The 18975-nt window shown below is 41.8% G+C and overlaps 1 protein-coding gene and 1 pseudogene across 1 annotated transcript in view; both read left to right on the plus strand.

Moving 5' to 3' along the window:
- The window catches only part of GLDC (glycine decarboxylase), a 93808-nt gene extending 90729 nt beyond the window's left edge, over positions 1-3079 (plus strand). The window contains exons 24-25 of the mRNA XM_059141445.1: positions 987-1067; positions 2368-3079. Of these exons, the coding sequence (XP_058997428.1) occupies positions 987-1067; positions 2368-2511 (225 nt within the window). The 3' untranslated portion in view covers positions 2512-3079. The remainder of the gene's footprint in view (positions 1-986; positions 1068-2367) is intronic.
- Positions 3080-13864: 10785 nt separating this feature from the next.
- LOC131813181 (small ribosomal subunit protein eS19-like) lies at positions 13865-14386 on the plus strand (annotated as a pseudogene).
- Positions 14387-18975: the final 4589 nt, after the last annotated feature.

The raw sequence follows: 18975 nt of genomic DNA on the forward strand, positions 1-18975 counted from the left end.
AAACAACCAGCATGGTGAACACCAAATTCAACATAGTGGTTATCACTGGGGAGTAGGGTTAGAGATGAGATGGATGGGATATGTAGGCAGCCTCAACTGTATCTGCAAGGTTTTTTTTTTTTTTTATTTGACACAGAAAAGGAGAGCACAAGCAGGGGGAGGGGTGGACAGAGGGAGAAGCAGGCTCCCCACTGAGTGGGGATCCCTATGAGGGGCTCGATTCTAGGACCTGTGGTTCATGACCTGAGCCAAAGGCAGCTGCACGACCGACTGAGCCACCCAGGTGCCCCTGTTTATTTTTTTAAAGATTTCTATATTTTGAGATAATGAGTTAGCACATGTGGGGATGGGCAGGGGCAGAGGGAGAAGGAGAATTCAAGCTGACTCCTAGCAAAGCATGGAGCCTGACACAGGGCTCGGTCTCAGGACCCTGAGATCATGATCTGAGCCAAAACCAAGAGTTGGACACTTACCTCAAGGAGCCAGCCACCCAGGTGCCTGTCTGAAATGATTATTATTTTTTTTTTAAGATTTTATTTATTTATTTGACAGACAGAGACCACAAGTAGGCAGAGAGGCAGGCAGAGAGAGAGGAGGAAGCAGGCTCCCTGTTGAGCAGAGAGCCCGATGCGGGGCTCGATCCCAGGACCCTGGGATCATGACCCGAGCTGAAGGCAGAGGCCTTAGCCCACTGAGCCACCCAGGTGCCCCTGCAATGATTATTTTAAAAGGTTAAGCACATATGACAAAATGTTGATTTATGTTGGTTGGGTGGTAGATGTTCTAATATATTACCATAACTTTCTGACATTTGAAATGCTTCACAATAAAAAGTTTCCTATCAATTTTTCCCCCTTAAGTTGAAATTAAACAAAACAACCGCTCTGTGTCTCTGGGCTTCTATCAGCTCACTGCCTGAAACAAAGCACGGGAGGAGGAGGCAGTGTTCTAGTCTGATCCCTTTCCCAACTGTGTGTCTGTTTCAGATGTCTCCACACTCCCTGACCTGCGTCACATCCTCACACTGGGATCGGCCTTATTCCAGAGAGGTGGCAGCATTCCCACTTGTAAGTTCACCTCTGAAGCTGCACGCGCCAGCTGGTAGTGTTCATGTGTGTATTAAGGGCCATCGCCGATCCGGTGGGGCTCCCATCCTTACAGCTGCATTATAGTAACTATATGTGGGATGCTTTTTTTTTCTAATATAAAGATTTTATTTATTTATTTATTTGAGTGTAAGAGAGAGAGAGAGAACAGGGGGTGGGGAGGAACAGAGAGAGAGGTACAAGCAGACTCCACGGTGAGCACGGAGTCCAATGTGGGGCTCAGTCTCAGACCTTGAGACCATGACTTGAGCTGAAATCAAGAGTTGGATGCTTAACCGACTGAGCTGCCCAGGCGCCCCTATGTGGGACACTTTCTTAAATGGGTCATGACAAGTGATGCAGAGCGCAGGCATAGGTTTGGGAATCCACCAGGTACACGGTGGAGGAAGACCAAATAGGAGTCCCTGCCAAATTTCTACTGTCATCCAACAGGGAGATAGCTCCAAATGCACCAAATACAGCCTTTGTTTCCTTTCTGATTCTTACATGTAAAAGGTACTCTATAGTCTGTTTGGCAGGGTGGAGACAAGAGTCAAAAGTTGGGATTTTGGGGGACAGTAACAAAGGGATTGCTTTTAGCTTTTTTTGTATTGGAATATAGTTGACAATGTTACATTAGTTTCAGGTATACCATATAGTGATTTGACAACTTGGTACAATGTGTTGTGTTCACCACAAGGGTAGCTGTCATCTGTCACCATAAAAAATGCTCTTATAATACTCTTGACTCTGTTTCCTGTATTGTACCTTTTATCTCCCTGACTTATTCATTCCATACCTGGAAGTGTGTACCTCCCACTCCCCTTCACCCATTTTGCCCATTCCCCACACCCTCCCCTCTGTCAACTGTCAGTTCTCTGTGTTTATGGTTCTGTTTCTTTTTTGTTTTTTAGATACATGTAAGTGAAATCATATGATACTTGTTTTTCTCTGATGTATTTCACTTAGCATAATACTCTCTAGGTCAATCCATGTTGTTACAAATGGCAAGCTCTCATTCTTTTTCATGGCTGAGTAACATTTGTGTGTGTGTGTGCGCGCGCGCGCGCGCGCGTCTTTATCCTCTGTTGGACACTTGGGTTGCTTCCATATTTTGGCTACCATAAATAATGCTGCAATAAAAATAGTGTGGGTTTTACCTTCTTATACTTTTGGGCACTTATTGGGGGTTAGGCTGTGGGAACATCACTGTAATCTCTTCTTTCCACAAGAGAAATGTTTCAGAATACCCCAGAACATTCCCATCTTTTGTCCCTTGCAGCCCTTTGTGAAACCAGAGAACAAATTCTGGCCAACCATTGCCCGGATTGATGACATCTACGGAGATCAGCACCTGGTTTGCACCTGCCCACCCATGGAAGTTTATGAGTCCCCATTTTCTGAACAGAAGAGGGCCTCTTCTTAGTCCTGTCTCCCTAAGTTCAAGCAACTGACTTGATGTCTCACTCTGGAGCATTTGATGAGCAAGAGCTGTATAATTTTCCATCCCAGACTCAACTTGGGGTTTTATATACTGTGTATATTTTTGTAATCTCTGTCAAGGTAAATGTAAATACCATTAGCACAGTGAGTGGAAACTCATTGGAAGTCTGATACGCCTCAGTGGCTGCTTTCGTATGTAGTAGTTGATGTTCAAGCCTTGGTGTTCAAGTTGCCATTTAGTTTTTTGCATAGAAAATTTGGGGTGTGCTAGGAACTTTAACTTTTGATGTAGGAAGTTCAGAGACATGATTGATAGAGGTTCTACTGTAAACTCTGATAGATTCTTGTTCCAAATAAGTCCTTGTGGACTGTGCCATCTGTGAGAAATCCCAGGGCAAATGTTTACATTTTATATACACTGAAGAAAATTTTTCTCTAATTTGCCTAATCTGTAGTAGCATTTCTGAGTGTTTTCCATTTTCCATGTGTGTGGTTTGCATTTGTCTGCAATTATTAGTATTCTAATAAAAGCATTTCAATTTGAAGAATGCCTTCTTGGTCTGTCTTTTCGATCTTCTTTCTACATAGCCCAGGTTCGGAGAGATTTGAAGGGCAGTGAGAATACCCAACCCAATAGCCATTTTTACATGATCAGTTTTGTCTAGCGGTTTTTCCTCATTAGACACTAATAGAAGAGATAATAAGCCAAGGTCTAGTGTTCTTCAGTCTTCCCGTTGTGCCTTCCTTTGCATGTTGTCATCATCCTCATGGTTTTCAGATGGCTGCTGTGATGTATTGACATCACATAACCATTTTAGATAGGAAAAAGGGAGGAAAACAAAAGGCAAATTCCATCCACATTAACTTCTTTTGAAATGCTTTCTCAGAGATTCCACCCAGTAACTTCTGCTTGCTTTTATCGGGCCAGAATTGTTTCACATTGCCGCTTCTAGCTGCAAGGTAGTATGAGGAGGTCTTTTACCTGGGTATGTTAGTGCCCCAAAGAAAATCAGGAGTTTGTTAGATAAATTAAAGGGAGGAAATGGATTTTACGTACCCAACTACCACACCTGCCACAAAATAACTATCCCCTAGAAACAGCAAATGTTTCAGAGTTTCTTCCCTGATTGTGAGCACTTGTTCAATTCCTGATTACTTGGTTCTTTGCAGCTCACTCAGTCGACTGTTATTCAAGCTATTATGATAGTCATCAGAAGAAAGGACTTAGTGCTCTATTGATTGCTCCGCAAGTGATCCACTTAATTCTTACACTTAAACATTTGTAGAATAATTTATTACAGCCTAATTAAGCAGTAGAGAAGTGATGAGATCCATATGTGGGTTTTTTTTTTTAACATTATAATTAAATGGTTAATATTTACTGAGTTCTCTGGGGTCAGGTAGTCTAAACGTTTAAGTTGTATTATCTCATTGGAGCCTCACAACAGTCCACTTTTACACAAGGGGGTATGGTGCAATGCCTAAGGTCACACAGCTGATTAGAGGGAGAATCTGAATTTGAACCCAGGCTGCACAACTCCAGTGGGAACTGGTCAAAACAGGTTACCACACTACCATGGTCACTGCATACCTGGAGACTGTCCTTCCTGAGCTGGAAACCAGGCTGTCAAAACAGACTAGCCTTCAGGGTATGGAAAATGCCCTTTGGAAGAAGACAGGATATGAAAACGAAGTGAACAGCAGCTCTTTTCTTTTCACTGTAAAGTATATCAGAGGTGCAGGTGAGCAAATATTCAAATTGTCCTTGACTGTTAAGTCGCTCATATGTTCACATGATGCTTGTACCCATCTTTACCGCCCCTGGGTCTCTGCCTGAGTGGTGTCCTCCACCTGGAGCACTCTCCCCTACTATCTTTGCTTTACTAGCTCCCGTTAGTTCATTTTAGCTTTTCCTTAGGAAGATTTTCCATAGTCTGCCCTCCACCCCTGGACTAGCTAAGAGAAAGCAGAATCAGGTTTCATACATGTGCCCAGCCAAACCAGCGTTCCTAGCCTGCTTCAGAAAATGGGTCAGCACAGGGAAGAGCCTACCATGGGAACCAAGGTGAGCCCAGGCCAGTTGCATCACCTCAGAAACATGGGCCACCCTGCCACTTCCGGCTTCTTCCTGGACTTGGAGGCCAGGCTGATCTTCTTCAAACACCTATAGCTTCATAGGCCCAGGAGGGTATTTGTCGTTTTTCGTAGTGCTGTCGTGTTTTTGAAAATGACTTAACGCCAGCAAAGAGCTTCGTCCTTGGTAGATGGTTAAGAAAGATCACTTTTCCTCTCTCATCTTATTTGCTTATCCTAAAACCTACAGTTAGCAGGATGAGTAGTAGTTTCGTCCCATTTTCCAGATAAAGAAACTGAGGCCACTTGATCAAATGATCTGTTGTCCTAGGCCTAGAGTCTTGCAGCATCTTTGGAAGAATGCCCTGGATCTGTTTTCATGCTTTTTTGCTTACTGCATTGCCTCTCCCTGCCCTCCCCCCCAAAACAAGCATGTTTAAGAATATCCTGGATCTAGGGGGCCCTGGGTGGCTCAGTTGGTTAAGCAGCTGCCTTTGGCTTGGGTCATGATCTCAGGGTCCCTGCTCAGTGACTCAGCAGGGAGTCTGCTTCTACCTGTCCCTCCGATCCTCATCCTTTCTTGTGCTGTCTCAAATAAGATTTTAAGGTAAAATCTTAAAAAAAAAAAAAAAAAAGAGAGAGAGAGAGAAACAAACAAAAAAACACCATCCTGGATCTAAGTAGAAGAGGAGCTTCAGGAAAGAACAACACCTGAATGGTTTAGGGATGAGGCTTGGTGGGAATCAACTTCTGAACCCTCTTAGGGACTAACTGGTTCACACCAAAACCTGCCCTACTTTGAATAGAAAGAGACTGTTATGCTTAGGTATGGTGTGGAGAAATAAAGAATTCATTTAGGGGGGGAAAAAAAAGGTCTTCCACACATCTGTGAAATGTGCTATGATTTTGTATCTTGGCACTCAGCTTGCTTTCCTTTACCCTTAGCACAAGTAATTACCCTGTTTACTTGGTTGTCTTCTACCTTAGCAGACAAGGTTCCCTGAGAGCAGGGACTATAAATTTCATTCATCATTGGATTCCCAGTGCTGAGCCAGGGTCTTCCACATAGTGTATGTTCAACAGCAAGAAATAGGAATTGAGTAAAGGAATGATTTTTTTTTAAGGTTTTATTTATTTATGACAGAGTAAGAGAGGGAACACAAGCAGGGGGAGCAGCAGGCAGATGGAGAAGCAGGTTCCCCGCTGAGCAGGGAGCCCAATGTGGGACTCAGTCCCAGGATGCTGGGATCATGACCTGAGGCCAAGGCAGATGCTTAACAACTGAGCCACCCAGGTGCCCCGATCTTTTGTCTTAAAGAGAGACACTCTTATGGAAACCAGTATTTTCAGTGCCTGCTGCAAGTAATTGTTCAAGTACAAAATGCCAGGCCTTAAAGACAAAGCCTCTAGATATGCTTTGTATAGGATGCTCCCCTGTCCCCACCTTTTTTTTTTTTTTTTTATTGTGGTAAAGTATACATAAAAGTTACCATTTTAAATTATTCAATTCAGTAGCATTAAGTACTTATACAGTGTTGTGTAGAATGCGCCTTTTCAGCAGTTTTGAAGATGAGGATCTGAGGTAGACATGCACATACTTCGTATAAATGGGGAATTCCCCTCTGCCCTCTCCCAACCCTGGAACAGGAGGCCACTGTTGGAGCAATCATTGCCTTGTTGCTGTGAATGATAGAGGGCAAGGGCCTAGTGTGGAAATCCCATGAAACCACTATGTAAACATAGAGGTCAAGTTTCCCAATGACAAAACTGGTGCCTATCATCCAAATAAAGGATGGAGGTGCCACTTTGGGGTATAAGAAGCCATCTGGGACAAGTAGTTTGGGAGCTGAGATGTTAGCACTTTTGGAGGGTCAGAGGGCTCTGGCTCAGAATGTGTAGGGTTTTTAATTGGTCAGGAATGTGTCCTAAGGCAGTGATTTTTAAACCTTAGCATGCATAGACCACTAGGAGGGCTTCTGAGTCCCTGGCCTCAGTTTGATACAGTTCGTGGGCAGGACCAGAGAATTTGCATTTCTAACATGCTCCAGGTAGTACTTCTCAGCCTTCTTTGTTCACATTTCAGACTTTAAAGGATGGTTTTGTTTTTAAATTTTTTTTAAGATTTTATTTATTTATTTGTCAGAGAGCACATGCAGAGTGGCAGGAAAAGACAGAGAGAGAAGCAGGCTCCCTGCTGAGCAAGGAACCCAATGTGGGACTCGATCCCAGGATGCTGGGATCACAACCTGAGCTGAAGGCAGCCGCTTAACCAACTGAGCCACCCAGGCGTCCCTAAAGGATGGGTTTTAAGAGGCTGAAGGTGGGTAAGAGGCTGGATTTAGTCAGCCTTGCATTTTTTTGTGCAAATCTTACCATTTTGAGAAAAATGCCTCTTTCCCCTGCTGCTATTGAAGATCCTGAGGCAGGAGGAGGCTCTTTAGGAGTGGAAGCAAGTAGGGCTTTGGCCACACTCTCTGATCTAGTAGGCTTGCTCCTAACAACGTGGTATCAAGGCTCAAGGAGTTTTTCTCTTTCTCTCTTTCTCTCCTTCTTTCTCCCTTTCTTCTTTCTCTTTCTTTCTTTCTTTTTTTTGAGTTTAAAATAATCAGCTAATTACTAATAAAGCTGATTGGTAAATGGTGTTTTTAGCTGAATCAGAGGGCTTGCTCTCCATTTTTGTCACTCTGATGCTTCTCCAATCTAAGCCTAGGATAGCCACTCAGGAAGACAGTTTGGGTCTGTAGAGCAGTGCACCGGTGCAGAAGTGCTGCCCTGTGCTAATCCCAGGTGAACAGGGGAGATACCAAGGGGTCTCCCCTTACTAGTGGAGCACCATGGATGAATGGATGTTATCATCAGTTGTCTCCTCGACGGAGAGCAGTGAAAAGTAGGCCAAGAGGCAGGGCAAAATCCAGGAAGCAGGACTTAGTGCCCAACACACAGTATTCCACTCTTCTTACTGAGGGTAGTGCAGGATGGCAATTAGAGTATTTGCTCCAGAGTCAGATCATAGCTTCCCCATATCCCAGCTGGATGACCTTAGGATAAATAGCATCTCTCAGCCTCAGTCTTCTTACCTGTAAAATGATATTACCTACGACTCCTGGGTGAAGTGTCAATATATTGCTCCAAACAGTGCCTGACACAACATAAGTGTTTATTAAGTTAGCTCTTACTTTCATCTTCATTAAGGATCTTGTGTCCTATACTGTAAATCCTTGCACTCTCTTCTCTAGGAGTGGGATGCTGACCCCAATTGGACCTACCTTGCATTCAGATGCATTTCCTTTGCTTTCCTTTCCATTTCCTCTGGATGGCCAGAGAAAGTAGAAGGAACATGGGCTGAGACTTTATACAGATCTAGATTAAATTCTCAGATATGCCAATTTTTTTGAGACAAAAGGCAAATTCACTTATAATTTCTGCACTTGAGTTTGTTAGGTTTAAAATAGCAATAATATAGTACTTATTTTAATCAGGCTTGTTCTAAGTATTAAATGAGATAACACAAAGTGAGCACCTAGCATAGTGTTCATAGAAATCATGAACTTAGTCTGTGAATTCTGACTGCGCCATTGTGTACCAGGCACAATTCTAAATGACACCTCTTTCATGATGCACCAATGCTAGATGGACAAACAGATAACACATCAATCAAGACTTCAGTGTTAAACATTCCTTAGAAAATAAAAATCAAATGATATGTATGAGGGATTTAGAACCTTTTCACATTGGGTGGGTAGGGAAGGATTCTCTAAGGAGGTGATTTTTCAACTAAAATCTAAAGAAAAAAAGAACCCAGCCATAACTAGATGTAGGGAAGGGGTAGGGGAGTGTTCAGGAATAGAGAGAAGCATGTTTGAAGCACGTTAGTATCTTCATTGCAGCACTTGGTTATTTTCATATGTAAAGGTTTGAATCCCTGGGAAATATGGAGGGGAGAGAGAAGATGAGGAATAAAAGCTGAGGCTGGGGAGATGTGTGGGCCTCCTTCCAGGAGTTATGAATAGTGAGGAGGGGTTTTAGCTTAGAGTCAAGATCACAGGGAATGAAAATAGGGTCCAGAGAAGAAAGGGACACTGATTCAGGTGAAGGGCTTTGAGAAAAAGGAAAAGGAGAAAAGAAATGGGGTGGATGGAGGTCCTTGGGTCAGGAAGAGAGGGAAGGATCTATAATCGGGGACAAGAAGGGAAAGAGTAGGATAGAAAGTGGGAGAAATATGCAAGAAGGAAAGGGTCGAGGAGGTAGAGAAGGGCCTCTGGTAGGGATGGGGAGAAGGAAGGGATTAAGATGTGGAAAGAGAAAGAACATCATCAGCTCAGTGACTAGACAGAAGAATCAGGAAGTGCTGGGGTAGGAGAGATTGGGAAAGCTCTCTCAGTGGGAAGTAAGAGAAGGGAGTCAAGAGCACGAGAAGGCATAGATCAAAAAGTGAGAGACGACTGTCAAATCAGGAAGAGGACAGGGAACATGATGAGACTGGGGAAGGGGATGGTTAATAAGTATGTTGAGTGCAAAAGTCTGGGAGGGTCGTTGGTCAACTGCAGGGTGGCCTCTTAGTGAAGGGGTAGAGAGAGAAGCCCATGATTGGAAGGGAAAGGTGGGTGAGAGGGGAGGACCCGGGAGAAGAGAGGAGGTAAATGTTTTTTGGAAACCAACTAGGCAGTGAGATTGTTGAGGTAAGGGAGCCTAAACCTGAGGCCAGAGGTAAGGAAGCAGGAGGCAGGGAAGGGAATGCCCTGGGGTTAGAATGTCTGCAAAATTGAAATCTAAGCCCAGGTTGCAGCAAAGTCCTGAATATAAGGCTGGTGGAAACTTCCCAGGACTATTTCAGTAACCCAGAATGGGAGGCTGAGGTGCTGGAAGACCCATTTGCTCATTTCCAACTTTATACATATACAGGTGCCCTATATGCATGATTTGTGTAGTGTGTTTATATACATCAGAGTATATTGCCTTTTTCTTCCTGCTCCTGTTCATATGCAATTCTCATTGCTTGCTTCACTGAATACTCTATCTTACCCTCTTCCTCTCCTCCTGATGCCCTTGAGTCCTTCCAGTTCAGGGGTGCTTCCAAACTGTTGCTTTACCTTGCCAATCTTTAACCATCCAATTTTGTATACATTGTTCATCTAGGGATTTTCCCATAGCTCCCACCTCTCATACATATAACTGGGGATGGAGAGAAGTCTCTGATATTAAAGAAGTTACAATTTGTGCTCTTGGCTCACCCATCCCCAAATTTGGAGAAATTTAGTTGTTTTGGGACAGGGGATGGACTCTGGAGCCTGGGACTGGCTCTTACCATAAAAGCAGTTTTGCTAAATTATGGTTTAATAGGCTTCTATACACTAATCTGGGAACCTACTCTTTTCCTCTGTATCATTGTTCCTATAGGTAATATTCGTACAAATTCATACAGATGAGATTATTACATTTTCAACCTACATCGATTCAAAGATCATGGCCTTCATTCTTTTACAAATTAACTTCCAAAATGCAAGTTGAAAATTGCCTGATATTTCTTCTAAATTCAACAGAATGGATGGAGGGCTGAAAAAAAATGAAGTACAAATTTTTTTTAATCTGACTCTCTGGGTGTCTGGACCTCTCTTATTTTCAGAACCAATGCAAGAGAAATTTTAGTGTGCTTTTGATCTGTTTGTTGCACTGTATTTTAACCTTACCAATAAAGTGTTATCATTCAGGGTGTGGAAGATCATTTGGAAAAAAAATTCAAAACTTGGTGAGATTTGAAGATTTAAGGGCTTTAAGTAGCAGCCAAAGTTATAAATTCCCGGAAAAAAGGGTGTAATCCAAAAGCACCAGGAGCGATGTCAGTCATCCTAAAAATATGCAGACTTTCCCCCCAGTAGTGCTGCCACTGGGAACTTGATCCCAAACTGCTACTCACTGAAGTATGAGCAGCCAAAGCAGAATTAGATGCAAACAGATCCTTTCTTTAAAGTCTGGGCATAAAGAATGGAAAGAAAAAAATAACTTGCTTATGTTCAAGACACTCTATCCAATGTGAACTACAGATGAATATTAAAGCTCCCCAGAATATAACAACTAGATGTTTTTATTGGTTAAAAGAAGCTGCTTCAAATGCATTTCAAAAGACAATGAGGAAAATAGTCACCATGGAAAGAGACAGCTGGGTACGCTGTTAAATAAACTCACAAATAGCAAAGGAGTGAGTATAGTAAGTGGTGCTGGCCATGCTGGGAAGGAGGGGTGGATTGTGGGGGGTAGCGCCATTTCTGTGGTTTGTCAAAGACAGGCTTTAGCCTGGGACATACCTGCCATTCAGAAAATTGCTGTTAACAGTCCTAAGATGCTAAAGGCAAACAGGCTCAGTACAGTTCTTAAGACAATCTTAGGCACAGGCAAACAGGCTCAGTACAGTTCTTAAGACAATTTTAGGATTTCCCAGAAATTAATTGCTTTTAAGAATGAAACCAGGGTTTTTAAGAGTATGAAAATGAGAAGAGCCTTTAAAAGAAATATGCACCAGGCAATAACCATTGGATATTTTGAGATGAAATTCAGTCAGGTTGCATATGACTTCCCTTTAAGATAGTATCCAAACCTGGTTTTCAAAGGCAAAAGGTTGTAGTATAAATTTAAAGTAAAAACTGTAGTAAATAAATAACACACTGAAGCAGAAAAAGTAGCAGAAAGTAACACATAGCCTTAAGTTTAAATTTTATCTGCTGCCTGTGGCTTGGGGTAACTCTCTGAAATCACTTTACCTTGTCTGTAAAATGGACATAATACTATTTACCTCACAGAGTGTGTATGAGAAGTGCTATGAGTGCTCATAGCACTCTTCTTTTTGGACACAGACTCCACAGATGTGAAAACTATTGCCATCCCTGCTGCAAATGAACATGTTGAGAAAGTACTTCTTCCTCCAATTAAACAAACAAACAAACAAACAAACAAACAAAAAAACCCAGGAAGATAAGAACTGGTTATTGAGGAAGAAAAGGAAAACTCCAGGTGGCAGAATTGAAGAGAGAACCCATAGGGCCTGAAACTACCTGGGCCATGAGGAGGTGTGTCTTATGATTGGGGTTTCAATGATGCCAGGGAATGAATGTTAGAATTTAAAGCTGCATTTATAATAGATAGTAAGGAACAGAAATGAGGCATGTTCAAAACTGGGAAAGCTCTATTCCAAGAGAACTGAATTATCATTATTCTACTAGCCCAAGGTCACAGCAGGAAACAAGCTTTCTATCTGAGGCCATGGGTGAAAACAGATTCAATACAATTCACATAACAACTGGTTCAGTTTTAGGAAAACTCTAAGGGCCCTAGAAGAAACAAATCTAAAAATTTCTCCAAAGGAAGTGACTACACACAAAAATATGCCATAAGGAAAACTCTCTGAGAAGAAAATGCCACAGAAGATGAGCTCACAAATTTACAAAACACAATGAAGTTCAATGTTAAGCACCAACAAATGGCAGAATTCTTACTTAAGGAACCAGAAATGACAGAAAACAACTTTGAAATAAGTACGTTTTAAATGCTCAAGGAGAAAACAGAAGGACTAAAATTGATAAATGAGAACAGGAGATTATGAAACAAGAACAGATAAATGTGACAACAAAATTAGAAGAAAACAGCTGTTGAAGTCAAATATAACATTAAATGGTTAAACAGTAGGCTAGACTAAAAAAGAAAATTCAGTGAATTATAAGATATGAGGAATCAGGGCGCCTGGGTGGCTCAGTGGGTTAAAGCCTCTGCCTTCGTCTCAGGTCATGATCCCAGGGTCCTGGGATCGAGCCCCGCATCAGGCTCTCTGCTCAGCAGGGAGGTATGAGGAATCACCTAGAATACAGCACAGAGTGGGTAAAGAGATGAAAAATGTAAGAGATGTTAAGGTAAAGCAGATCAAGAAGGAGACAGAGGAAACAGGAAAAGTTCAATATTTTTAGGAGAAAGTAAAAAATTGCCAAAATGAAGACATGCATTCCCAATTCAAAGGCATACAATGGTCCCAATACAAACCAATAAAAACTAATCCACACCTAGGTGGATTTCAGTGAAACTCCAAAGCTATTAGAGAAGCTACATCCTTTAAAAAAAATGACAAATTGACACTCAACATTTCAGTAACAAGAGATGTCAGAACATAATAGAATGTCTATAAGACGCTGAACAAAGATAACTAGCAACCTAGACCTAAACCAAACCAATTTTTCTAACAGTGTGAAAAAGAAACACATTTTCAGACATGCAAGATTGAGAAAATTTATTGAAAACAGACATTTACTGGAACATCTATGGTACAAAAACATCTTTAAGTATTCAACAAGAAATAGTGAACAAGGAAATAGACAAAACTTGTCAGTAAATCCGTAAGTCACATATTTTAAAAAACAACTCAGGTTTTAAAGAGTTCTAACTAATATAATAAACACATGGAAAACAGATCAGAAAAGGTATTTGAAGGCTGGTAGTAAAAAATAGGGTGAGATACTTATCCAGGAAAAAAACAGAGACAATGGCCATTTTATAAATATTTATATGCTCCAAAGTATAGGTATGTTAAAAACTTAAGAATGAGTACAAAATTGGGGTGCCTGCGGGCTCAGTTGGTTGCACGTGCCCAACTCGACTTCAGCTCAGGTCATAATCTCAGAGTCCTGGGATGGAGCCCTGCTTTGGCTTCTTGCTCAGGGGGAGTCTGCTTCTCTCCCTTTCCCTCTGCTGCTCCCCCTGCTCTCTCAAAAATAAAATAAAATAAAATAAAATTATAAAAGAGTAAAAAATAATAACTGATTTAATATGTGAATAACTTTTGGTGCAGTGCAAGGGAAAGAGGGTAGGTTCAGACCCTCTTTAGAGGTAAGGACAAGAAGGAAAGTTAAGACAGGAATTACTCCTGCCCTTTTCATAATAAAGATAAATAGAAAACAAAATGCAATGAGAGGAATAAGTTTAAATATTTCAGTATCATAACAAATTTACCTTTTTTAAAAGAGAAAACTAACCCAAAGCACAAAGTTGGTAAAAAAGCTAATTGCAGAGTACATACAATATACCATTTACATAAAACTTAATACTTGAAATATTATATTTTATGAATACTTATATAAATGAATACATAATAAAAAGTAAACTGAGAAGGCATCACTAAATTCAGGATAATTTCTTGGGGTGGAGGGAAATATGGAAAAGATGACAAAGTTGTCAACTTCCTTTGTAGTTATTTTGTTCTTTATTTTAAAAAAGCGTTACTTTCCCCTGGCTGGCAGCGCAGAGGCCGCACGATGCCTGGAGTTACTGTAAAAGACGTGAACTAGCAGGAGTTCGTCAGAGCTCTGGCAGCTTTCCTCAAAAAGTCTGGGAAGCTGAAAGTCCCTGAATGGGTGGACACTGTCAAGCTGGCCAAGCATAAAGAGCTTGCTCCCTACGATGAGAACTGGTTCTACACAGGAGCTGCTTCCACAGCACGGCACCTGTACCTCCGGGGCGGTGCTGGGGTCGGCTCCATGACCAAGATCTACGGGGGATGCCAGAGAAACGGGGTTATGCCTAGCCACTTCAGTAGAGGCTCCAAGAGCGTAGCCCGCAGGGTCCTGCAAGCCCTAGAGGGGCTGAAAATGGTGGAAAAGGACCAAGATGGGGGCCGCAAACTGACACCTCAGGGACAGAGAGATTTGGACAGAATCGCCGGACAGGTGGCAGCTGCCAACAAGAAGCATTAGAACAAATGCTGGGTTAATAAATTGCCTCATTCATAATAATAATAATAATAATAAAAATGTTAATTTTTATTAACATTAATTAAAATTAACAATGACATACTGAGTAGTCTATATGCAAGGTGTTTGTTACAATTTCTTTGTAATTTTTTTTTCATACTTTAAAAACAAGCAGGCAGGGATGCCTGGGTCTCAGCTGGCTCAACAACTGACTCTTAAGGATTTTGACTCAGGTGTGATCTCAGGTTCAGGAGATTGAGCACCCGGCTGGAGTTTGGGCTCAGGTACTCAGCGGGGAATCTGCTTCTCTCCCTCTGGCCCTCCTCGCACTCACAAACTCTAATAAATAAATCTTACAAAGAAAAAAAAAAAAAAGCAAAATCCCCACAGGCATAGAAGTTACTTTCCTTCCCCTGGCTCGAGTGTGTTTTATAATAGAAGGAAATGATCTTCTTGGTTTGTTGGAGATTTTTAATATTACTTAGTATAGTGTTTGATACCTAAGTGCTTAATGTCAGTTTCCTCTCAAATAGAGTTCCTTTAATGTTAAACATGCTTTGGTTTCTCAGTAGGTAAAAATCGTTTTTGAAAGGCTACTTGGGGGACTTCAAGTTTCACACAAGATGAAGTAAGTATATTCCACTCTATCCCTGCCGCTAAATAGAACTAAAAATCCTGGAGGAAATACATAAAGCAACAATTAAGACTCTGAAAGGTGGAAAAAATGAAGGTAGCCTGGGGCTAGGCATTTTGGAACTTGAGGAATGATCTGGCAGTAAAGTTTTCTGGGGGTTTTCTTTTTTGCCTTCTTTTTACCTTCTTTGCTTGGGTGCAAGGGAAGTTACAACCTGAAAACATTGATGGGCACAGCCACCCTGCTGCTACTCCCCCCACCCCATTCCTCCCAACAAAGCCTTATTTCAAAGACAGGAATGGGAAAAGGGTGACCTGTAGGAAAGACCCAGTTGAGTTTACCTGCCCCACTCCTGGTGAACACCCAACTCCCTACTCACTGATGTGGCCAGGCCTATGGGGAGGAGCCTTGCAGACCATCCCTAAGTGACCAGCTGCAAAGAGGCAGCACCTTAACTATCTTTACTGGAGACTGAGGGAGGATTAAGGAGGAAGCTGGAGAAAGGGTTCCTTTAAATCTGTATATGAAGTCCTGGGGAGTTCCTCAAGCAGACCATGCATGAAATAAACCATAATCAACACAGCCAAATGAACTGTGTGGACTATTGCCCAGGTTTCAGATTGGGTTCTGGGTAAGACACAAGTGGATGCAGACCAGAATAGCAAAGCAAAAGCTTAGAAAATTAAATTGACAAGGACCCACATAAATGGAACAGAATATGCATTCTGAACCTAAGTGGTTTGAATGTCATATAAAATAGAAGATTTAAATAGGAACAAGAGTTTCATAATACTCAAAATGTCCAGGATACAATGCATAATTACTCATCATATCAAGACCAGGAAAATTCAAATTTGAACAAGAGATATACAGAAGACCCAAACAAAAAAATTTTTTTAAAAGATTTTATTTGAGAGAGTGAGAGAGCACAAGTAAGGGAGACCAGTAGGTAGAGGGAGAAGCAGGCTCCCTACTGAGCTGGGAGCCTGATGTGGGACTCGATCCCAGGACCCAGGGATCACGACCCAAGCTGAAGACAGACGCTTAACCTACTACTCAGGTGTTCTCCAAAGAGAAATTTGCTATGCTTTCGACCAGTATCATTTCTCATCTATGGTACTTCACCACAGATTTTTAGAATACCTGTATTTTCTCAAGGAGAGAATGCTATTGAGTTAAATTCTTGGGTATGAGGGAAAGAATACTTTCAGAAACAAAGTGAATTCAGGGTTAGGTCATTAGAGATCTTTTTTTTTTTTTTTTTAAAGGTAAGCTTCACACCCAATATGGAGTCCAGTGTGGGGCTCGAATTCATGACCATGAGATCAAGACCTGAGCTGAGATTGAGACCAGTGCTCCTGAGCCACCCAGGTGTTCCAATCATTAGAGATTTTTTTCAAGACTTATGTATTTGAGGGGCACCTGGGTGGCTCAGTGGTTAAGCCGCTGCCTTCAGCTCAGGTCATGATCTCAGGGTCCTGGGATCGAGTCCCGCATCGGGCTCTCTGCTCAGCGGGGAGCCTGCTTCCTCCTCTCTCTCTCTGCCTGCCTCTCTGCCTACTTGTGTTCTCTCTGTGTCAAATAAATAAATAAAATCTTAAAAAAAAAAAAAAGACTTATGTATTTGAGAGAGAGAGAAAGAGGAGAGAGAGAAAAGAGAAGAGAAGAGAGGCAGAGGGAAATACAAACAGATTCCATGCTGAGCATGGAGACTGGCTTGGAGCTTGATCCCACAAGTCATTAGAGACCTTGCCTGAGTCTATCAATTACCTAAACTGGGGCACTTTTATTTTTTAAAAAGATTTTAATGGGGGTGCCTGGGTGGTTCATTCAGTTGAGCATCTGCCTTCAGCTCAGGTCATGATCTCAGGGTCCTGGGATGGATCCCTAATTCAGGTTCCCTGCTCTGTGGGGAGCCTGCTTCTCCCTCTCCCTGCAGTTCCCCTTTCTTGTATTGTCAAATAAAGAAATAAAATTTTATTTTTTATTATTTTTTAAAGATTTTATTTATTCATTTTACAGAGAGAGATCACAAGTAGACTGAGAGGTAGGCAGAGAGAGAGAGAGAGAGAAGCAGGCTCCCTGCTGAGCAGAGAGCCCGATGCGGGACTCGATCCCAGGACCCTGGGATCATGACCTGAGCCGAAGGCAGCGGCTTAACCCACTGAGCCACCCAGGCGCCCAAGAAATAAAATCTTTAAAAAAAGATTTTGCTTAGAGAGTTCAAGAACAAGCATGTGAGTGGGGTAAGGGGCACAGGGAGAGAATCTCAAGCTGACTCCCTGCTGAGTGTGGAGCCCAATGTGGGGCTCAATTCCATGACCCTGAGATCACGACCTGAGCAGAAATCAAGTCAGATGCTTAACAGACTGAGCCACCCAGGGACGCCTAAACTGGGGCATCTATATTTTTAGATTTTATTTAAATTCTAGTTAACATATAGAGTATTAATAGTTTCAGGGGTAGTATTTAGTGATTCATCAATTGCATATGCAACATCCAGTGCTGATTACCTCAAGTGCCTTCCTTCATGTGCATCACCCAGTTACCCCATGCCCCACGCAACACTCAGTTTGTTTCCTAGAGTTAAGAGTCTCTTATAGTTTGCCTCTCTGTTTTGATCTTATTTTCCCTTTCCTTCCCCTATGTTCATCTTGTTTCTTAAGTTCCACAGGAATTAAATGATATATTTGTTTTTCTCTGACTTATTTTGCTTAGCATAATACCCTCTAGTTCTATCCATGTTGTTGCAAATAACAAGATCTCATTCTTTTTGATGGCTGAGTAATATTCCTGTGTCTGTGTGTGTGGATACATACATCTTCATACACCCAGGCACCCCCATTCATCTGTGTTCCTTCCATGTTGTGGCTATTATGAACATTGGGGCTATACACTTTGGGTTGCATGTGCTCCTCTGAATCACTGTTTTTTGTAGCCTTTGGGTAAATCCCTAGTAGTGCAATTGCTGGATCACAGGGTAGTTCTATTTTTAACTTTGAGGAACCTCCATACTATTTTCCAGAGTGGCTGCACCAGTTTGCATTCCCACTAATAGTGAACGAGGGTTTTCCTTTTCCACATCCTCACCAACACCTGTTGTTTCTTGTGCTGTTGATTTTAGCCATTCTGACAGGTGTCTGGTGGCATCTGATTGTAGTTTTTATTTGGATTTCCCTGGGAACCAGTGATGTTGAGTTTTTCATGAGTATGTTAGCCATTTGTATGTCTTTGGAGAAATGTCTGTTCATGTTTTCTGCCTTTTTTTTTTTAAGGTATATGTGCTGCTGAAGTGAGCACTCTTCTGCTTATTTCTTGACTGTGGGTTTTTTTTTTTTTTTTTTTAGGTGTTGAGTTTGAGAAGCTCTTTACAGATCTTGGATAGTAACCCATTTATCTGATAAGACATTTGCAAATAACCTCTCCCATTCTTTCACAGTTGTCTTTTGGTTTTGTTAACCATTTCTTTGCTATCCAAAAGCTTTTAATCTTGATGAAGCCCCAGTAGGTCATTTTTGCTTGTTTCCCTTGCCTCCAGAGATGTGTCAAGAAGTTGCTGCAGCCAAGGTCAAAGAGGCTCTTGCCTGTGTTCTCCTGTAGGATTTTGATGGATTGCTGTCTCACATTTAGGTCTTTCATCCATTTGAATTTATTTTTGTGTATGGTATAAAAAAATGATCCCAGGGTGACTGAGTGATTCAGTCAGTTAAGCATCTGACTTCGCTTCAGGTCATGATTTCAGGGTCATGGGATCAAGCCCCACACAGAGGTTCCTGCTCAGCAGGGAATCTGCTTGAGATTCTCCCTCTGCCCCTTCCCCCACTTTCTCTCAAATAAATATCTTTAAAAAAATATTTTATTTGAAAGAGAGAGCACACATGTATCCATAAGTGGGGTTGTGGGGGGTGGGGAGAGGAAGGAGGAGAAGCAGATCCCCCACTTAGCAGGGAGTCTGATGTAGGGCTCAATCCTAGGACCTTCAGATCATTACCTGAGTCAAAGGTAGACACTGAAA

The sequence above is a fragment of the Mustela lutreola genome, chromosome 12 (genome assembly GCF_030435805.1).
Source record: "Mustela lutreola isolate mMusLut2 chromosome 12, mMusLut2.pri, whole genome shotgun sequence".
Taxonomy (NCBI): Eukaryota; Metazoa; Chordata; class Mammalia; order Carnivora; family Mustelidae; genus Mustela; species Mustela lutreola.